This window comes from Argentina silus (genome assembly GCF_951799395.1).
Source record: "Argentina silus genome assembly, chromosome: 2".
Classification (NCBI taxonomy): domain Eukaryota; kingdom Metazoa; phylum Chordata; class Actinopteri; order Argentiniformes; family Argentinidae; genus Argentina; species Argentina silus.
Window position 1 is genome coordinate 8613771 of NC_139656.1, and position 17089 is coordinate 8630859.

A 17089-nucleotide genomic window follows, 5' to 3' on the forward strand; every position below is an offset into this window, starting at 1 on the left:
TGTTCTGGTCGGCTGGGTCCAGAGAATGTCACTCTGCTCCCGTGCCCAGGCATGGGCCCTTTGTGTGCCAGCTCTAATTGGTGATGGGGGTTGATGGGAGAACAATGTTCCCAAGAGCTGTTCTGAACGAGAGGGCTGACCTATTCTTCCTGTCATGTCCTCACGTTAGTATTGGAAGAATGTGAAACGGGACAGGGAAACCGTTTTGGTTACAGTTTTAAGAAAATGACACCAGGCTGTCTAATTCTGTCTCTTGCACTTACTATGCAGACACAGTGTAGGAGGTCAATGCCCTCGGCACTGTACAAATCATATGGACACCCAAAGTTCAGCGCTGTTACATTAGGGCCTTGTGGTTTTGCTGAAGGTGTGGGTTTTTCGTTGTCGGCCCACCCCATTGATCCCTGAGAGGTGGGCATCATGTCAGGTGGGATTGAAACCAGTGTATTCCAGCAGTTTTTTTCTACAGGTTACCCAATCCCTTTAATCCTGCCTTGTGAAGCAGCATTTAATCGCTTTCCAGCCTCAATGTACCATGTTTGCTTTGTGTAGCTAAAACAAAACGGGAGGTATTGAGTTCATGCTTCTGTCGGTTCAGCCTGTCGCATTGTCAACAGGTTAATATGAGCATGGAAAGGAGGACAATGGGGTTATTTTACCCTGCTCTGGGTACCCACAATGCACTGCAATGCTACCTTTGAGGGGCTGTGAGGCGTGTGTATGTACGTACAGTAAACATGGGAGCTTTTGTGTCCCTGCCCCATATGATGTCACCTGGTTATGTAAACCGTGTGTGTGTGTGTGTGTGTGTGTGTGTGTGTGTGTCCGTCCTCTGGGGTTGATGTTTTCTCTCCCAAGGGACACTAGAGACTCTGGGCTGCGGCTCCAGTTACAGCCTCAGTGGTTATTCCAGGTTGTGGTTAATCATTTTGTTAACCCCTCCTTGAAGGACACTTGCTCTCAGCAGTGTTTGACCTTGCCCTGATCACTGTTAACACTTTCTTTAGACCATTGCAATATTGTCTGTATGTTTTATGGTATTTGAGATGCCACAAAGTGGAAATAAAGAAGAGTGGGGTGGAGTAACCTCCCCCTTCCCTAAAGGACACTGACAGACAGTGGGTATCTGTTACAGCCAGAGGAATCCTGAAGATGGAATGATTCACTGTGGCTAACCACAATTAACCCCGAGCATACTGCCCCCTCCCTGCCAGCCCATGCTATCCTGCACGTAGAGTATATAAGAAAAATCCCCCCTGCTTGATGGGGACCATAGCTCCCCCTCCCTTAGTCATATGTTTCTATACATACACTCACCAAACACTTTATTAGGAACACCTGTACACCTTCTCATGGTGGAGGTGGTGTAATGGTGTGGGGAATGTTTCCTTGGCACACTTTGGGCCTGTTAATACCAATCAATCATCGCTTGAATGCCACAGCCTATTTGAGTATTGTTGCTGATCACGTGCATCCCTTCATTGCCACAATTTACCCATCTTCTAATGACTACTTCCAGCATGATAATGCACCATGTCACAAAGCAAAAGTCGTCTCAAACTGGTTTCATGAACATGACAATGAGTTCAGTGTTCTTCAGTGGCCTTCCCAGTCATCGGATCTGAATACAACAGAACACCTTTGGGATGTGGTAGAACAGGAGATTCACAGCTTGAATGCACCTGAAAAATCTGCAGGAATTGCGTGATGCAATCATGTCATCATGGACAAGAATCTCAAAGGAATGTTTCCAACATCTTGTGGGATCAATGCCACGAAGAATTGAGGCTGTTTTTGAGAGCAAAGGGAGGCCCTACCCAGTATTAGTATAGTGTTCCTAATAAAGTGTTGGGTGAGTGTATATGAGGCCATCATGTATTAGCTGCCAGTAAAAGGTCAACCTGCAGGCTCTCTGGTTGGACAAGTGGCTGCCCTCCTTTCCTAAAATAGCACTGGAGACACAGGAGGCCATATCTGGAGCTGGCTGGGATGTGATGGATAGAGTTTATAAATGGTAGTTAAATTGAGTTTATAACACAACAAAATGTGGAAAAAGTGAAGTGAAGGCACTATAGTTTAAAATGGCCTCTCTCCTGGCGGTTTGAAAATGCATATTGCGACTGTCGTAGGCCTATACAGGCAATTAACATGCCTAAGATGGAGCAGTGGTGTGCCTAAGATGGAGCAGTGGTGTGCCTAAGCGCCTCCCCTCCCCCTGGGTGTTCTGAAACCATGGGCTGGCACCGCGCTATTGGCTGCTCTAGGCCATGGGACGTCACAGCCTCTCAGCAGAGCCAGCCTCCCCTGCTACATCACAGAGGACGCGTCCAGCCAGCCAGCCCTTCAACAGACCACAGGTAGACCATAGGCAGGTCAGAGGTAGCTCAGACCACGGGGGCTGATGGAGACACTGAAGCCGGATGAGTTTGGCTTCAAAACGTTCTGAAATGTACCTTCTAAGTAAGACATAAGTGTAACAAGATGTTGACTACCTTGACAGGAGCATTATTATATTGTTGAATTAATTCCTGAACATTACTGTGTACATGGTTGAAACCCTATATAAATTTTTCATTGGGTGTCGGGTCTAATGCAGTATTGCCTGTTTTAAAGAATGGTTGAATAAAAAAAACAGAAGAAGCAGGCAGGCTCCCAATGTCACGACTCAACTGAGAAGGGGTGAGGGGGGATGGGATGTATGTGTCCCTCTGGCTTAGGGGACACTGTGTACAAACACACACCTCTCCCCTCCCCTTGGGAAGCAAGAGAGCGTTCTGTAGCCCTGCACGGTGCAGCTCACTCAGGCAGCACAAGGAGACACTCAAAGGAAGGAGGGAAGGAGAGAGGGAGGGAGGGAGGGAGGGGACAGCGCTGCTGTAGAATGCTGTGTCACTGGAGCTCTCCGCATTGGCTCACTCCACATCCCCTCCCTCCTCTCCTCTCTTTCATCCTTTCCTGCCGGACTCGCTCAATCACTGCCAGCAAGATGGTTTCATGATAGTGTACGAGCCAGTGTGGGTTTGTAAACCCTGTGCAGTCGTCTCAGCCTTTGACTTTGTCTGTGTGTTTGAGCTGATACTGAGCTGACAATGCAGGAAACAAACCCTTGATCCTCTGGTGTGCATGGTGCTAAACATAGTCCCTGTGAAGACATGTTCTGATGTGTGTCTGTGTGTGTGTGTGCGCATCTACCACTGCACACCGTGTGCTGATCTGCCTGGTTGCTGAGGAAGCAGCGAGGTTATGAGGAGATCTCGGTGAAGGGTGAACGGGAAAGGAGTGGGGGGCGGAGGGAGGGAAAAAAGAGAGCGCAATGCTAGCACGTGACTGTGGTAGAGAGAGGCGATGCAGAGGGTGGAGCCTAGCATCAGGCAATTCCCTCTCTCTTTCTCTCTCTCTTTTTCCTCCTCTCTCTCTCCACTCACAATATCCTCATTCTTCTCCTCTAGTGAAGCAGCTGCACCTGCAGTGCACGCTCTTCCCTGTCCTTTCCTCCTTCCCTGTCCTTTTTCTCAGCTCATCGATCCGACTCCTTTTGTGTTCTTATGGACTATCCGCTTCCTCTGGGCTTTTCCTAAGCAACAGGGGGCTTTCCAGACGCCGGCACTTTCAGTTTCTGTCCCCCTTTCTCTAGGGGTGGAGTGAGGACTGGGGTGGGCCTCTGTCCCTGAGCACCTCCTGGGGTGGGGGGGGAGAGGCGGGAGGGGGGGAGGAGGAGAGGCTCTGGCGGGGGAAGGATGGTTATGCCGGCCCCTGGTGCTCTGGTCGTACTGCTGCTCCGTAGGCTGTGTGTCTCTCAGGCACAGCCCTGCCTCTCCTCGTCATGAGCCTGGCAGCCAGGGTCTCCTGCTCTATGCTCAACTGCTTTGTAAGTGGCTACATTTTTCGTTTGCAATGCGTGTGTGTGTGTGTGTGTACTGTATTCTTTGTGCATGCGTATGTGTGTGTAAATGTACTACTCCCTCCTTCGTGTGTGTGTCAGTGCTTGTCAGTCAGTGGGGGGTGCAGGGTGGGGGTCGTGGTCGACATATGTGAGTGCCACAGCTGTTAAGTAACCAATGCCGTCCACGTGCAATAAAGGAATGACTGAATTAGGGCAGCTCCTTTTGATATGTGTGAGAACGGAGACCTGTTTTTGCCAATTCTAATGGTTCTCTCAGCTCTGTTTTATCGAGGACACAGAGTCACATGAGAGGCATGGGAGGCGGAGGTGTGCCAGGAATACAACATATATATATATATAGATATATATATATACGGGAACATGTGCGTTAGGAAGAGAACCTGCTACACTGCTGTAGTCACTGTACGTGCCTTGTTCTTTCTCCTAGCCTTTAACGTTGCGTAGTAGAGCAGAGTGACAGAGCAAAGCTTAGTGCAGGAGTGGAGGCTGTGTTCTTCAGCAGGAGGCATGCTATAGTGATGTATGAGGGGGATATAAATACATGAATGACTAATGTACGGCAGGTGGTAGGGTTTGAGGGTACCTACAGTACTCTATGCTGATGATGTGCACCCTCTGCAGTTTCCCAGCTCTGACACAATGGTAGGGAAGCAGAAGGTGTTCTTAGCATATTGGTCTGAGAGCCCAGGTCAGCCCAAGGTCCTCAGGTTAATCTCTGACCTTTTAAACAGGGCTCCCCAACCCCCCGTAGTGAGCTCTGATTGGCTGCACACAGGCCATTGTCTCAAGGGGAGTGTACAGGGTGAAGACAAATGTCACACCTGTGATCGCCATGGAGACCAGTTCCCCTTGATATTTTTCTCTCCTTAATTTTTCTAAAAGCCATGAATTTAGCCTGTGTGGCTTTTTAGCACCCAGGGATTTGATTGACAGGCAGATGAAGGGCAGTATGGCTAATGGCTCCCCCTCCCTCTGCCTGCTGAGGCCTGACTGGTTGAGCACCCCTGGATATATTAACACATGTGGACACTTGGCTGTGTTTTACTGTCAGTGATTCAACTGAATCAGCTTTTCTCCTGCTCCAGTGTCTGTATAATTTAGTATCAACCATGTTACCTTTCTCTTTCAAAGTCTCCTTAAAACTGAATGTTGGGTTTTGGGTGTCTTCTTGCTGTCAGTACCTTTCCAACATACATTTGTCCAACTATGATAATATGTGTGTGGTTCTCAAGCATTTCAAACATAAACAAAATAAATAAAAAAAGCTTTTTGTAAAGCTTATGTCCTTCCATCTCCTCTCCTCTACCTTTGCATGTCATGTTTGTTCCCTCTACTTTATATATTGATGACTCCAAATGGAACCATAAGAAGCCTAATTGAATTGGTGAAGGTTTTTCCATGAGTCAGGCACCATTATACCCCCCTCCCCAGCGCTGGCTAAATGAATCAGAAGTGCAATTGGAGCCAGGGGCTTATGAGGATGCATCTCTCTGCCCCTGCACCAGCCATGCTGGCACCTGGGATGGCTCAGATATTGGATGGCACCCTGTCTGGCACCTAGTGGGTGAGCCCAATGTCAGCCTGGCAGCAGATGGATCCTTGTGATGAGTCTCTTAACCCCCACCCCTGTCACCGTGCCATTGGACCAGGCCCTCCGTCATCACAGAAACACTCCTGTTAGAGGCTCAACCGCTCAGGAAGAACTGTAGTCTTCTGGAGATAAACACAGTGGGCTGGTCACTTATAGATGGGAGACTGACTGGGACCAGGCACTCTGCTGTCACTGGAGTTCTGCTGTCACTGGAGTTCTTTCATTTCACACAATTATACACCTCTCTGCCCATGGAAGCATCTGGTCACTATGCAGCCTATGTAGCCTTGTCTCTTTTGACAGACTCTGGGCACTCAGCGCACTCCACACTCGGTCAAACAGCTTGTTTAATGGCAATAGAGCGTTCAGAAGTGGCTGGGCTGTTGATGTTTAAATTAAGTTACTGACGGGTCGTCGCACCAATCAGATATCACAAGTGAGCACATTCTGTTTTGAAATGAAAAACTTAAAACAAGCCGGCATTCCTCCAGGGTTACTGACTCAAAACAGAATGTGTGTGTGTGTGTTGGGGGGGGGCTTCCCTTCGTGGTTTGAAGCATAATATAAGCATAACAGGAATTGTGTCAGATGAAGAGGCTGGGAGTAGCCTGTTTGGACAACATTATCATTGGTTTCTCTGTCAGCTTTAATCTAATTCTTTATCAGTTTTGTTGGTTTGTGTCCATGTTGAAACATTTGCCTTGTTGGTGTGCATTTGGTCCAAGCTCAAAAACATTGAGTCAGTTGACCCGAGGTCACTCCAAATGTCCACGCGTTCATCTCTGATTGATGGATAATCCATTTGGGCCTGAGGGAGCAACATGTCTCAACAGAATAACGTATAAACACTACTCAGTGTGCGTGCGTGCATGCGTGTGTGTGTACTGAATATGTCCTCATGCATTTGCCTGTGTGTGTGTGCGCGCATTTGTGTTTTTGTGTGTGATTTTGTAGAAGTGCTGAGGCTTAGCTCACAGGGGAGATGAGCTCTGTAGGAAAACCTGCATTGCCAACCCATGAAGTTCAGCTCAGTCTTGTGCAAACGAAGACTGCTCTTTTAGAACATGCCGGTCCATGAAATATTAACACTTTCCGAGATGAGGGGAGGACACAAGGTAGGTGAGTGGGTATGATTCATCGTACACTCTTTGCTCTGCCATCCCTGAACTGGGCCCACTAGTCTGACTGTACTCGCCAACTCAGCCCCCGCTAGCACTTTCTCTTGCCCTGTCTGTATCTTGCTCTCTCACTCCAGTCTGTCTCTTTCTGTCTGCCGCTATCTTACCATCTCTCTCACTCTCTGCTGCCATCTGTCACTTGTTCTCTCTCCTGTCCTCTCTCCCCTGTATCATTCTCTTGCTCTTCTCTCTCACCCACTGTCTGCCTCTGTCCTTTTTAGCCCCTGACACACTGTGCAGATGTGACTGACTAATGGTTTAGTATTGGGTGAAGTGCTGCACATTGAAGGCCATGTGCGTAGTTGATATTTTCTGCCTCAGTGCGTATGTGCAAGTCTGTAGTCACCTGTAATTTAACTCCCATCTAACTTTCAAAACCAAGAGATGCTTATTGAATATGATGCGGATTCGCAAATTTTAAAAAAGAAACTAATAATCCAACATTACACTAAGACCCTAGTGAATACCGGTCTCCTGATGGCAACACATTGTTTCCAAGGAAAAGGATAAAAAGGAGTCTCTCAAAAAGGATGTTGTAACCATAGCAACCAGACTCTTATTCATGTTGGCAATGCCATTGTCTGTCTGGTTTCAATGCAGTCCACTGTCGTTCCTGCATGTCCATCCACTCTCTTTCAGATACTCCCACGCTCTCTCTTTACGCACAGTAATCCCTGGAAAGGCAGTTTCACTCACCAGGTTTTACAAATGGATTAGAACACCATTGTTTTAGTGAATTAAAGGAGCTACACAACATTTTCACTGTAGTACAGAATATAATGGCCTTGAATAATCAGGAGGGCATGTGTAACGAGTTGTTTAAAAGTAATAGCTCCCCACCAATGTTTTATGGTATTAGCGTACTGATTTCTCCTGTCTGGTACAGCCACTTGTCAAATTGTAGCTTGTTACCCAAAGTAGGCAAATCAAAACTATCCAGCGCAAATACTTTTTATCTGTTCACTTGACATCCCGGGATCTTCTCTCAGTAGTCTGGATAGCTAGCTTCCATCACAAAATCAGCTAGTACTAGAAGATTTGTAAACAACCAGCTCATTGTAATTGCAGTTACGACTTCAGGCCACAGGGGACCCAGATTAATGTGTAGCTCCTTTTAAAAAGAGCACAACCTCTTACCTTAAGTGGTATTAGTTCTGCTGTGTTAGTCATGAGGATCCACTTAGAACCACTGGGCAGAAGCTAGTGTAGCCCATGTAAATAAGTAGTAGTTGTTTTATTATCTCTCTTTTTTGATGTGTTGGCAGTGGGCACTGGAAAAGAGAGAGAGATGCGGTGCTTGGCTGCAGCGTGTTCATCAGGTCCATAGCTCTGAGTGCTTGTCAGACGGAGGGGGAGGGGGTGCAGGCTTTCAGCTGTGACGAAGCAAAAACGCATTGGACACATGCTGTTCTCCATCTTTCTGGCTTGGCCTGCAGCGCCAGAGCTTTCTTTTTCTTTTTGTTTGTAATCTAAGATGATTGTATCTGGAAGTATGCAATGAATATTTGTTTACATGTCTCCCCACTGTGTTTTGTCTCGTTTGCTCTGGTGATGTTATGTATCAGACATAGTTCCTGTGAACTGGGGGGCCTGTGTTACTGTGGTCATCAGAATGTCAGCTGGGGGTCTGCATGTGCCTTTTCTACTGAAAGACGATATGGCATCATAGCCATCTACTCTAAACTTAGACTTACCTCTGCCAGGCACTATTGTTTCACTGTCTCTTCCATAACCTCTGTTAAAGCCCAATACTGTGGCATCTGGGCCTGCCAGGAACTGCCTTTTGGAAGCTTGGTCTCTTCATTCTAAATTTAGAAAGTGTGTGCCTTCGGTTTAGCATCAAAGCATCAATTTAAGCCCACCTGTCAGTGCATGGAGTCAAACTCTGGCTCTGTGATGGGTTTATAGTGCAGTATTAACGCAAGCCTGGGCTGGTTGGTTAAAGTACACTCTGTGCTAGCAGGCCTCCCAGGGGAAAACCGCATCAGGGCAGGGCACCGCTTCATAAGAGGTGTCCAGCAAGACGTTGCCAAGTCATCTACTGAGTGAGTCGTGCGGCAAGAAGAAAAATGGGAAGACAGAGCAGAGACTTATATTGTGCGTGCGTGTGCTTGGAGGGGTTAACGTCACGCTGCCTCCTAGAGACTGGCATTAAATCTCTGACGGGGCTCGGTAGCGGTTCCTCATTCAGTAATGTATTGCACCTGTCTGGCACATCCCGGCAAGCCTTACCCAACCAGAATACCAAATGTGGTTCTGCCTCGGTGGCAGCCAATTATCAGGCAGTCATTGGTGAAATTCACCTGTGTTTGGGCTGATACCTCCAGGTCAGACACACCGTGTGCCCCTGACTGATGGGCACTGTCACTGTGTCATGTCCCCCCAAGTCTCAGCACAGAGAAGGAGGATTGATGGACCATCAGCTGTCTCATCAAGTCGGCCCATGCAGTAGGCTGTTATGCTTGTAGGAAAGATCACAGGGACACTGCGGTTTGAATCAACTGGGAAGGGTGATGGGGATTTGGAACATTTTAGACAGGGTTTACAAAATAACCTTGTTGTGGCTGATATGCCAGCCTCCATCCTGAGAGAGGAGCTTATGGACCTACTCCTTGGGGAAAAAGGGAACTTTGAGGTTCATATACAATATCGCACAAGGCCATCTTGTGGGTAAGAAGTAAACCCTTGTGGGTAAGATTGAAAACCCAACTCTTCAGGCTACATCTTTAACAGTCCCTCCTAAAGACCGCTTCACCCTCACTACCCCCCCCCCCCCCCAAATACTAACCCTAACCCCAACCCCAGAGACCTTTTCACCACCGCTACCCCCCTGTACAAGTTCTCTCCTGCTAATAAAACAAATTAAATAAAAAATAGCCTACTGGCATTACGACTGCCAATGGCCCCTGGTGTGAGCATTGATTACTTTGTCTTATGATGACTGTTGGATAGATGATTCACTTACTTAAACAAATGTATTGTTGTAAGTCGCTTTGTATAAAGGCGTCTGCTAAATGCCGTAAATGAAATGTAAGTAAGTGAGCTTTGTTGCTTTGTCTTCAAGGGCAATTGCAATATTGACTGCTGCTTAGTTCATCATTCCCCTTATTTAGATTTAAATGATAGAAAATGTCTGCCAGGTGGAGATACACAGCATTAGCATGTGGCTAATAGAGTCATTGTGACAGAGGAGATGATGGGTGGTAATCACTAAGAGTGATGAAGTGTTCTTCTAAAAATAGAGAGAGAAAGTGTTGGCATCTCCACCCTGTTGTGCTGCCCTGATGTCCTTGATTCTTCTTGATGTAATCAACACTGCCTATTATTAAGATGAATGGTGTTGAATGAATTAGCAGGTAGACTTGCTCTAATGTAGAGTCTAATCACATTAACCTCACTCAGCCTCTTTGAGGGGTAAAGCTGAAAACTGTAAGTAAGACAGCAAGAGGTGCTCCACCCAAGCTGTCCCTTTACCCACTCCTGATCACCTCTCCCTCCATCTCCTACTGGTAATCACCCACGTAGCCTTCATCTTCAGTCTAGGCCTATCTAACCATGTCTTGTAATCACCCACGTAGCCTTCATCTTCAGTCTAGGCCTATCTAACCATGTCTTGTAATCACCCACATAGCCTTCATCTTCAGTCTAGGCCTATCTAACCATGTCTTGGCTCAGGTAATGATGCTGGCTGTCTTGTTAGGCAGTAGTTGCAATTCACATATGGGATCTCTATTAAGAGAAGCTACCAGGGACATGGCAACATCTCTGTCCCTCTAGCTCTCTCTTGCTCCTCCTGCCTTAGGCAAAATTAAACATTTAATAGATGCAGTACCTGGTAATTTGCAATTGAAATCTGCATCGTAAGTTGTGCTCTAGTGTCCAGTGACGTTAGAGAATGGGGAGATGGGGATAGTTCGGACTTTTACAAACTACTCTACATTTGAACCCCTTCACTTCCCCTCTACCCAGAGGGAGTGACCTATTTTTTCCTTGCTTGTTGACAAAGTCATTCAGATTTTTACATGTGATATCAATGTGGCAGGTGTTGACACCTAGTGCTTTTGTGTCATATCTTATGGCTCTTCAAAACTCATGGGCTCAGTTTGGTGGCAGAGAGGGGAGGAGAGGGTGTCTTATAGCCAGCTTGATCAGTGGATTGCGTTGGAGATTTGGAACATCCTGTTTGTTGGGTTCGTGTGTGGTAGATGTCCTTCTCAGTGAGATGAGGAGGTCTATGTTCAAACATTAGGTTTCCCATGGCTAATACAAAGTGTCTGCTAGATTTAGTTTATAAATCCAGCAGACAAATCTATCATAAGTCAAATAGTATTGGACAGAAAAACAGTTTTCATCTTATTATCAGATATGTTCTTGTTAATACAATCCAATTCCTCTTCATGATTGTAGATCATTGTAATTATATTATTGTGTGATATAAGGCCCCTTGCAGGCACACGGCATGTTGAGTGAAGGTGCCAGTGTTGCAGTGTGTGTCTCAGAGCTCCGATGGCAGTGTCTGGTCTGGTTGTGGTACGGATGGCCTGCTCGTCCCCAGTGTGTCTGAGTAGCCGCAGTGATGGATGGAACTAGCTGGGCACCTGCTGCTGAGACAGCCGGGATGGAGGGAGGAGGGAGCGAGGCAGGGAGAGAGGGGGGGATTATAGCTGGATCCTCCTGCTTCCACAGAGTAGAGGAACATTGTGTGTTAGCTCTCAATCTAACCACCAATATGGATACAGATCATTGAGTTTTGACGCATTTCACTTATTATTTATAGTTGATTCTTAGCACCATATTTTTAGAATGTGCCTTATGTTTTCCCTCCATCCATACACATTTAATGAGTAATATTATTGAATTACGCCTTCCATGGTTTCTTTATACATTGATCCTCTAATAAATATTGTTAAACAAGCATAAACACTTTTCTGCTTCTTCCCTCAGATATTGATTTTATTCTTGAAAAATGTAATTCTGTTTTTCCTGATAAATGGCCAAGTACAAAACCCAAGCAGTTCTGCAGCATATACAGTTGTAAAATAAGATGAGGTATTGCTAACAGATTTGCTGTGTAAATGATTTAAATGGACTTGCTACAAGATGGTTATAGGCCTGTGCTCCTTCTCCCTGGTACAAGATGGTTATAGGCCTGTGCTCCTTCTCCCTGGTACAGTGGCTGCCCCGCTTTTCTAAAGGATAAAATGTCATTCCAGGGGAAAGATTTCCTTGGAAATGTGCAATACATTGATAAAGAGCTGTTGTTATGGACATTAGTTGTGACTCTTCCCTCCACTAATTTTTGCCCTCTGATGGTATAAATGGACATTTGTAATTGAACCTAAAGTTGTGAAATCCCAAATCACTTCTCTAATATGGCTGCATATTGTCTGAGGCTTTGAGACTGTCACGACTTGTCTGCTTTCAAGGTCACCTCCTCCCTACTGTCCCCTCACAGCCCCAGCCATCTGCTGGCCAATTTACCATCTTAGAAACATGGCTTTGTAAGGAATAAACATTATGGTGTTAACTATGATTTGTTTGTGTGACCTCAAGTTTTGACTTCGAGAATAAAAAGCAGTTATCCTGGTCTGGCTGTTCCTGTTTAGACTAAAGCGCTGTCTGGGGGAAGTCACAGAAAGCATGCCCTATCTAAACAAACAACAGGTCACAATAGAATATTGTGAGTAATTCTGAGTAAAGTTATACCTTGAAATTCCCTTTTTGAGCAGAAGTGAGTAGTTGTGGTGTGGTTTCTGGTTTGGAATTTCTGCACTTTTTCTAGACTTCTGGAATTTTCTGGAATTTCTACACAATTTTCTAGACTTCTGACTGACGTGTAGTGTCCATTTCCACAGCATCTGCTCATCACATTTAGAATTAAAAAGTCCATGTCCGTGCCAAATGGTTCATTATCCATGGGGGACATCATTCACCCCTGCCCTACCCCACTTCACCTTCCTTTTAGGCCTCACAGTATCTTACTGTATGCAGGGCTCTATTTGTCAATCAACTTGCTCTTTAAACATGACTAAAAATGCAACTCTGAGGCTCACACTGGACATACTGACATCAGCTATAGAGAAGCAGATGCGTTTTCATACATTTACGAGCACCTCCTAACTGTCACATAATCTCAGAGCATATCCCCTTTGCTTAAACATGTTCTTAGATGAAAATGACCTACCGACAGCCCTGATTAAATCTAGAAGATTTTTAAAACTAATCTGTGTGCTGTAGCCCAGCAGTGACCAATCCAGTCTTCACTTCTTTGTTTACTCAAGACTGTGGCACCCTGCGTCAAAGATTACAGGACTGGCATCATGTGCAGGGTAAATGTTTGACGTGTGCAGGGGTGCCTCCAATTCGGCAGTGAATTTCACAAGGTCCCTCATGGTCAATATTTAATCCACTATGTGATGCCTGCAGATTACCACCTGGCCTGAAATGTACCCCAGCAGAGACAAACTACAATTGTGTGTGTGTGTGTGTGCGCACGCGTGTGCCATTTACCTCTAGTGATCTGATCAGAGACTTGGCCATGCCCTGACCAGTGCTGAGCTGAATTACACTAGTTATGCAGTGTGAAAAAGGTTCATAAGAAGGACTCATATTTTCTCTTTGTATGTGATTGATTGATTGCTCATCCTCTCTTGTGATGTCTCTGATCGGATGTGATGTACTGTGAGTGTGTGCAGTGGTTGAGGGGGATGATGGTCTCACTGCCTGTGCTTCTCTCTGACAGGGTGAAGAGGGACCCCCCAGTCTGGAGTACATCCAGGCCAAGGACCTGTTCCCCCAGAAGGAGCTGGTGAAGGAGGACGAGAGCCTTCAGGTGAGTGCAGCTCCATGGCCCAACTGCTCCCCTTTTACCAGAGATGGGGAATATTCTTGCATTGATGTCAAACTCTAGCAATAGCATCACCTACTGTACAACACTACAGTATCATTCTCAACATTCTTATATTTTAGATTGGTGTGCTGCAGTAGTGTTCTGTTTTCCACATTTATGACCTTGTTTTAGTTGGCAGGGACACTAACCCACATACATCCACCAGGCCAGTTAGACAAGCCCACACAAGGGTAGAATTCCACATAGTTAATCTGTTAAGTAAGGTTTTCTAGAGAAATGGCTGGGGGAGAGCACAGTGTGAGATAAGATTGGCCTTCTGTAGAATTTTGTCAGAAGTCAAGCTGTTGGGCAATTCTAAAGAAAAACATAATCATTTGGAAAAACCAATGATGATTGAGTGTAGGGATCATCTCCCCCACTGAGCAATGATCGATGGTTACCTGCAAGCCCCGCCTCACTCCAGTGAAGGCATTAGAACTCAATCAATTACACTGGATGTGGATTAGGTGGCCATGACTGGGTGAAAAGTCTAATTGTGGTGCTTAGCCAGTCTATGAACTCATCTTTAATCCTGGGTCTTAGAGTAGCACTAGAGCATTTCAGTGTAGCTCCCTGGAGAATTAAGTCTGCCATTGTGTTGAGTGGCACCCCGAGTGCCAAGGTGTTACTGCAGAAATCTGGCCTCCACAAGCTTAGGGAAACAAGACTGGAGGAGAGGAGAGATGATGACACTGCGTGAGAAAAGCGATATTGTCAGCCATCCTGTCAACCTTTAAACAGGAAAAAGCAAATTAGATACCAGGGGGGTAATAGGCTTGTGATGCGTGTTCACCATCAGATCTGAGGCGCTGCCTCCTGAATTGCTACACCACCACATTTAGACCTTCAGAAAGGACAAAATACCAATTTTGAATGAAGGAAGGAAGTTAAAAGGTTTTGTTCAAGTTCTTGTCTCAAGATGTATGAAACAGCTTAATTAATTTGAGAAAGGCTATGGGTCAGGCCTCTTTATTGGGCTTTCATGTTATCACCGCCTGCCTCATGCTGATTGATGCATACACAGTAGATTAGCTCTCTCCTCAGATGGATGGGTCCTGTTGTTCTTCAGGCCCTCTACCGAGGAGGAAATTATGAGGGAAATCTGTTGACATGAGATTCACATTATACTCCAATGCATGTATTTTTTAACATCTGTGATTAAGCACAACTTGAAATCCTTGGGAATATTAAATCAGGTTTATTAGATCCTACTGTCACATGGTCAAGCACTGGTGATTTTCTAAGGAGCACCTTGGGAGTCATTTGCAACTGGAAATCCTTCCGTTACAAGCATTTTATTTTGTTTTAGCTGAGGAACACAGTCAACCATGTGTTCTTCTCTAAAGACCCTGTTCTTGCTGTGAGGCACCCTTACCAGTCATCAATGTAATGAGCACAATCAAGAGGCTCCACAACCTAACGTGAAGGACAGGGTTGGTAATCGTCAAGTAAGGCTAAGAGGACTAAGAGAGGCTTATAAAACTTACTCAAGCAATGTTATTGTATTTTTTAGGAACAAACACGGACTGGATAGTTAGAAGCAGTTTCATTTTCTCAGTTTACTTCATCTAATGGTACAATGGTGACCTTGTAGTCAGTCAAAATGTCCTGACATGGGGGAATGCTCTTCAAAAGAGCAATACATGTAAACCTGTGATGGCTTGTTAAACTGACCAAACATTAATGTTTAGGCTGTCTTACTTTACTGAGTAGGATTGTGTTGAAAAATCCCCATTAGCATTTTATGATGTACTCCTTTTCCACCTTGATGGTTTTATGGCCTCATGTAATCACTGAATAAAATGAGCACTCGTGTGTCATTTCAAAAAACATACAGTCCTGCGTTACCCACCAACATAGAAGACATGGTGTGATTGTAATAGGCTACTAGCCTATCATTTCTTCTGTTGTATCTGGTATGACCTGTATGTTTCAGAAGGGTGGACAGGGCCTGTGTAGTTCTGGGTATTACCATTCTTGTTTAATGAAGTCTCTAGGCTCTCATCTGCTGCCTTTGATCCTTAACAATGGTAAAATACTCCTGCTCTTTGGAAAAGGCGTGAAGTTGTTGTCCCCCGCAATGAAATTATGGGACTATGGATCGGTCTCTGTCCATTCGTATGTCACACGCTTATATCTCCGACACCATTTGGACAACTTTTACGAAGATTGGGTGAATGATGTGTCCTGCCATACAGATGCAGCATTTACAAAATTACACTGATAGGCCCTGAATCTGACTTGGGTGAATCTTGCCATAGAGATTAAGAGTTTCGAGGTGACGCCGATTCATGTTGTGATGGTGTAGCTAAAGTGATGGGTTATTATCATTAAAAACGTCATAATACGGTGCAAAGAGGAGAGCACACCTCAGACCGCACCTTTTGACCAATTGACTGTGTTCAAATAATACTGTCAAATGAATCAAATACGCACTGCAAGTTCTGGTAACTTTTCAGCCTACCTCAAGTCCGTGGACTGCCTTCAAATAAACTGTAAGAAGAAGACGACTAATGAATCAAATAAGCACAACACATTCCGGTAACTTTTCAGTCATACTTCTGAATAATTGTCACTAATTCACACAAGGAGGGGTGCTACATCATTCGTGGGGACAACAACTACTTGTTTTCCATTGTAATGAGGGCATGGTATCCTTTAAAACGCAAGCTGAGTCTAGCTTTGAATGTTCCACATTTTAATTGGCACACCAATGAGGAATAGAAACTTGCTCACGTACTCTTAACTCAGTGAGATAAAAACATCTCCTCTACAGAGACTGAGGTAATTGCATTGGTTCACCCTCATAGGCTAATCCTGCCATGACCTGTCACTAGATCCCAGCATGCCTTACAATGTCCATTATCGACCAAAATGTCAGAGGGGATATCATAGGTTCGTGTAACAGCTCCTCTTGTGGCTTGTTAAATGATCCAAGAGGCAGGGACTCTAGATCTGCCACAGGAGAGCACAGACTATAACAGAGAATTGGCTTGCTTAATAAAGATGTTTATAAGCGTACTTGTTCAGCCGATCCACACTCCTGAGTGTGTCTCCCCACAGCTGCCACAGAACAGACATTTTGTTTTATTCAGAAGTCACACTCCTCTTCTACTTTTAGGCGTCTCTGCAGTTACATCCATCACCATAACGTTACTTGCCAGTTCAATGAAATAAGGAACGTAGCATTTGTCACTGACAGCTGATGTCCTGAACTGAACGTTACTGCAGGCAAATTAGTCATCCTCTAGTCTCAGCCATACAGTATTCTACATGTGCACAAGTGTGCATGTTCATGACACATACTGCTGCACATCACCCTTACCCCCCTCCTCTACTCTCTCTCTCTCTTTCTCTCTCTCTCTGGAGTGTGAGCAGGCTGCCTGGACTGGAAGTCACGACTCACAAGCCAAGTCAGAAAATATTAGTCACTGGTCTTTTTCCCTGCTCTCCCTCTCTGTCTCTCTCCATATTTTTATGTGCACTGCCAGAGGCTGCGTAGAGGGAAAACGTGACACAATATCTTC

General features: G+C 45.4%; 1 protein-coding gene across 5 annotated transcripts in view; it reads left to right on the forward strand.

The window, feature by feature from the left end:
* mtmr4 (myotubularin related protein 4) overlaps positions 1–17089 on the forward strand; it is a 43624-nt gene that overhangs the window by 9925 nt on the left and 16610 nt on the right. For 3 of the 5 annotated variants that reach the window (XM_083695932.1, XM_083695933.1, XM_083695934.1), the window contains exon 3: positions 13416–13505. In XM_083695932.1, the coding sequence (XP_083552058.1) occupies positions 13416–13505 (90 nt within the window). Of the gene's footprint in view, positions 1–3785; positions 3869–13415; positions 13506–17089 lie in introns of those variants that run through there. The other 2 variants (XM_083695930.1, XM_083695931.1) reach the window with 1 other exon arrangement.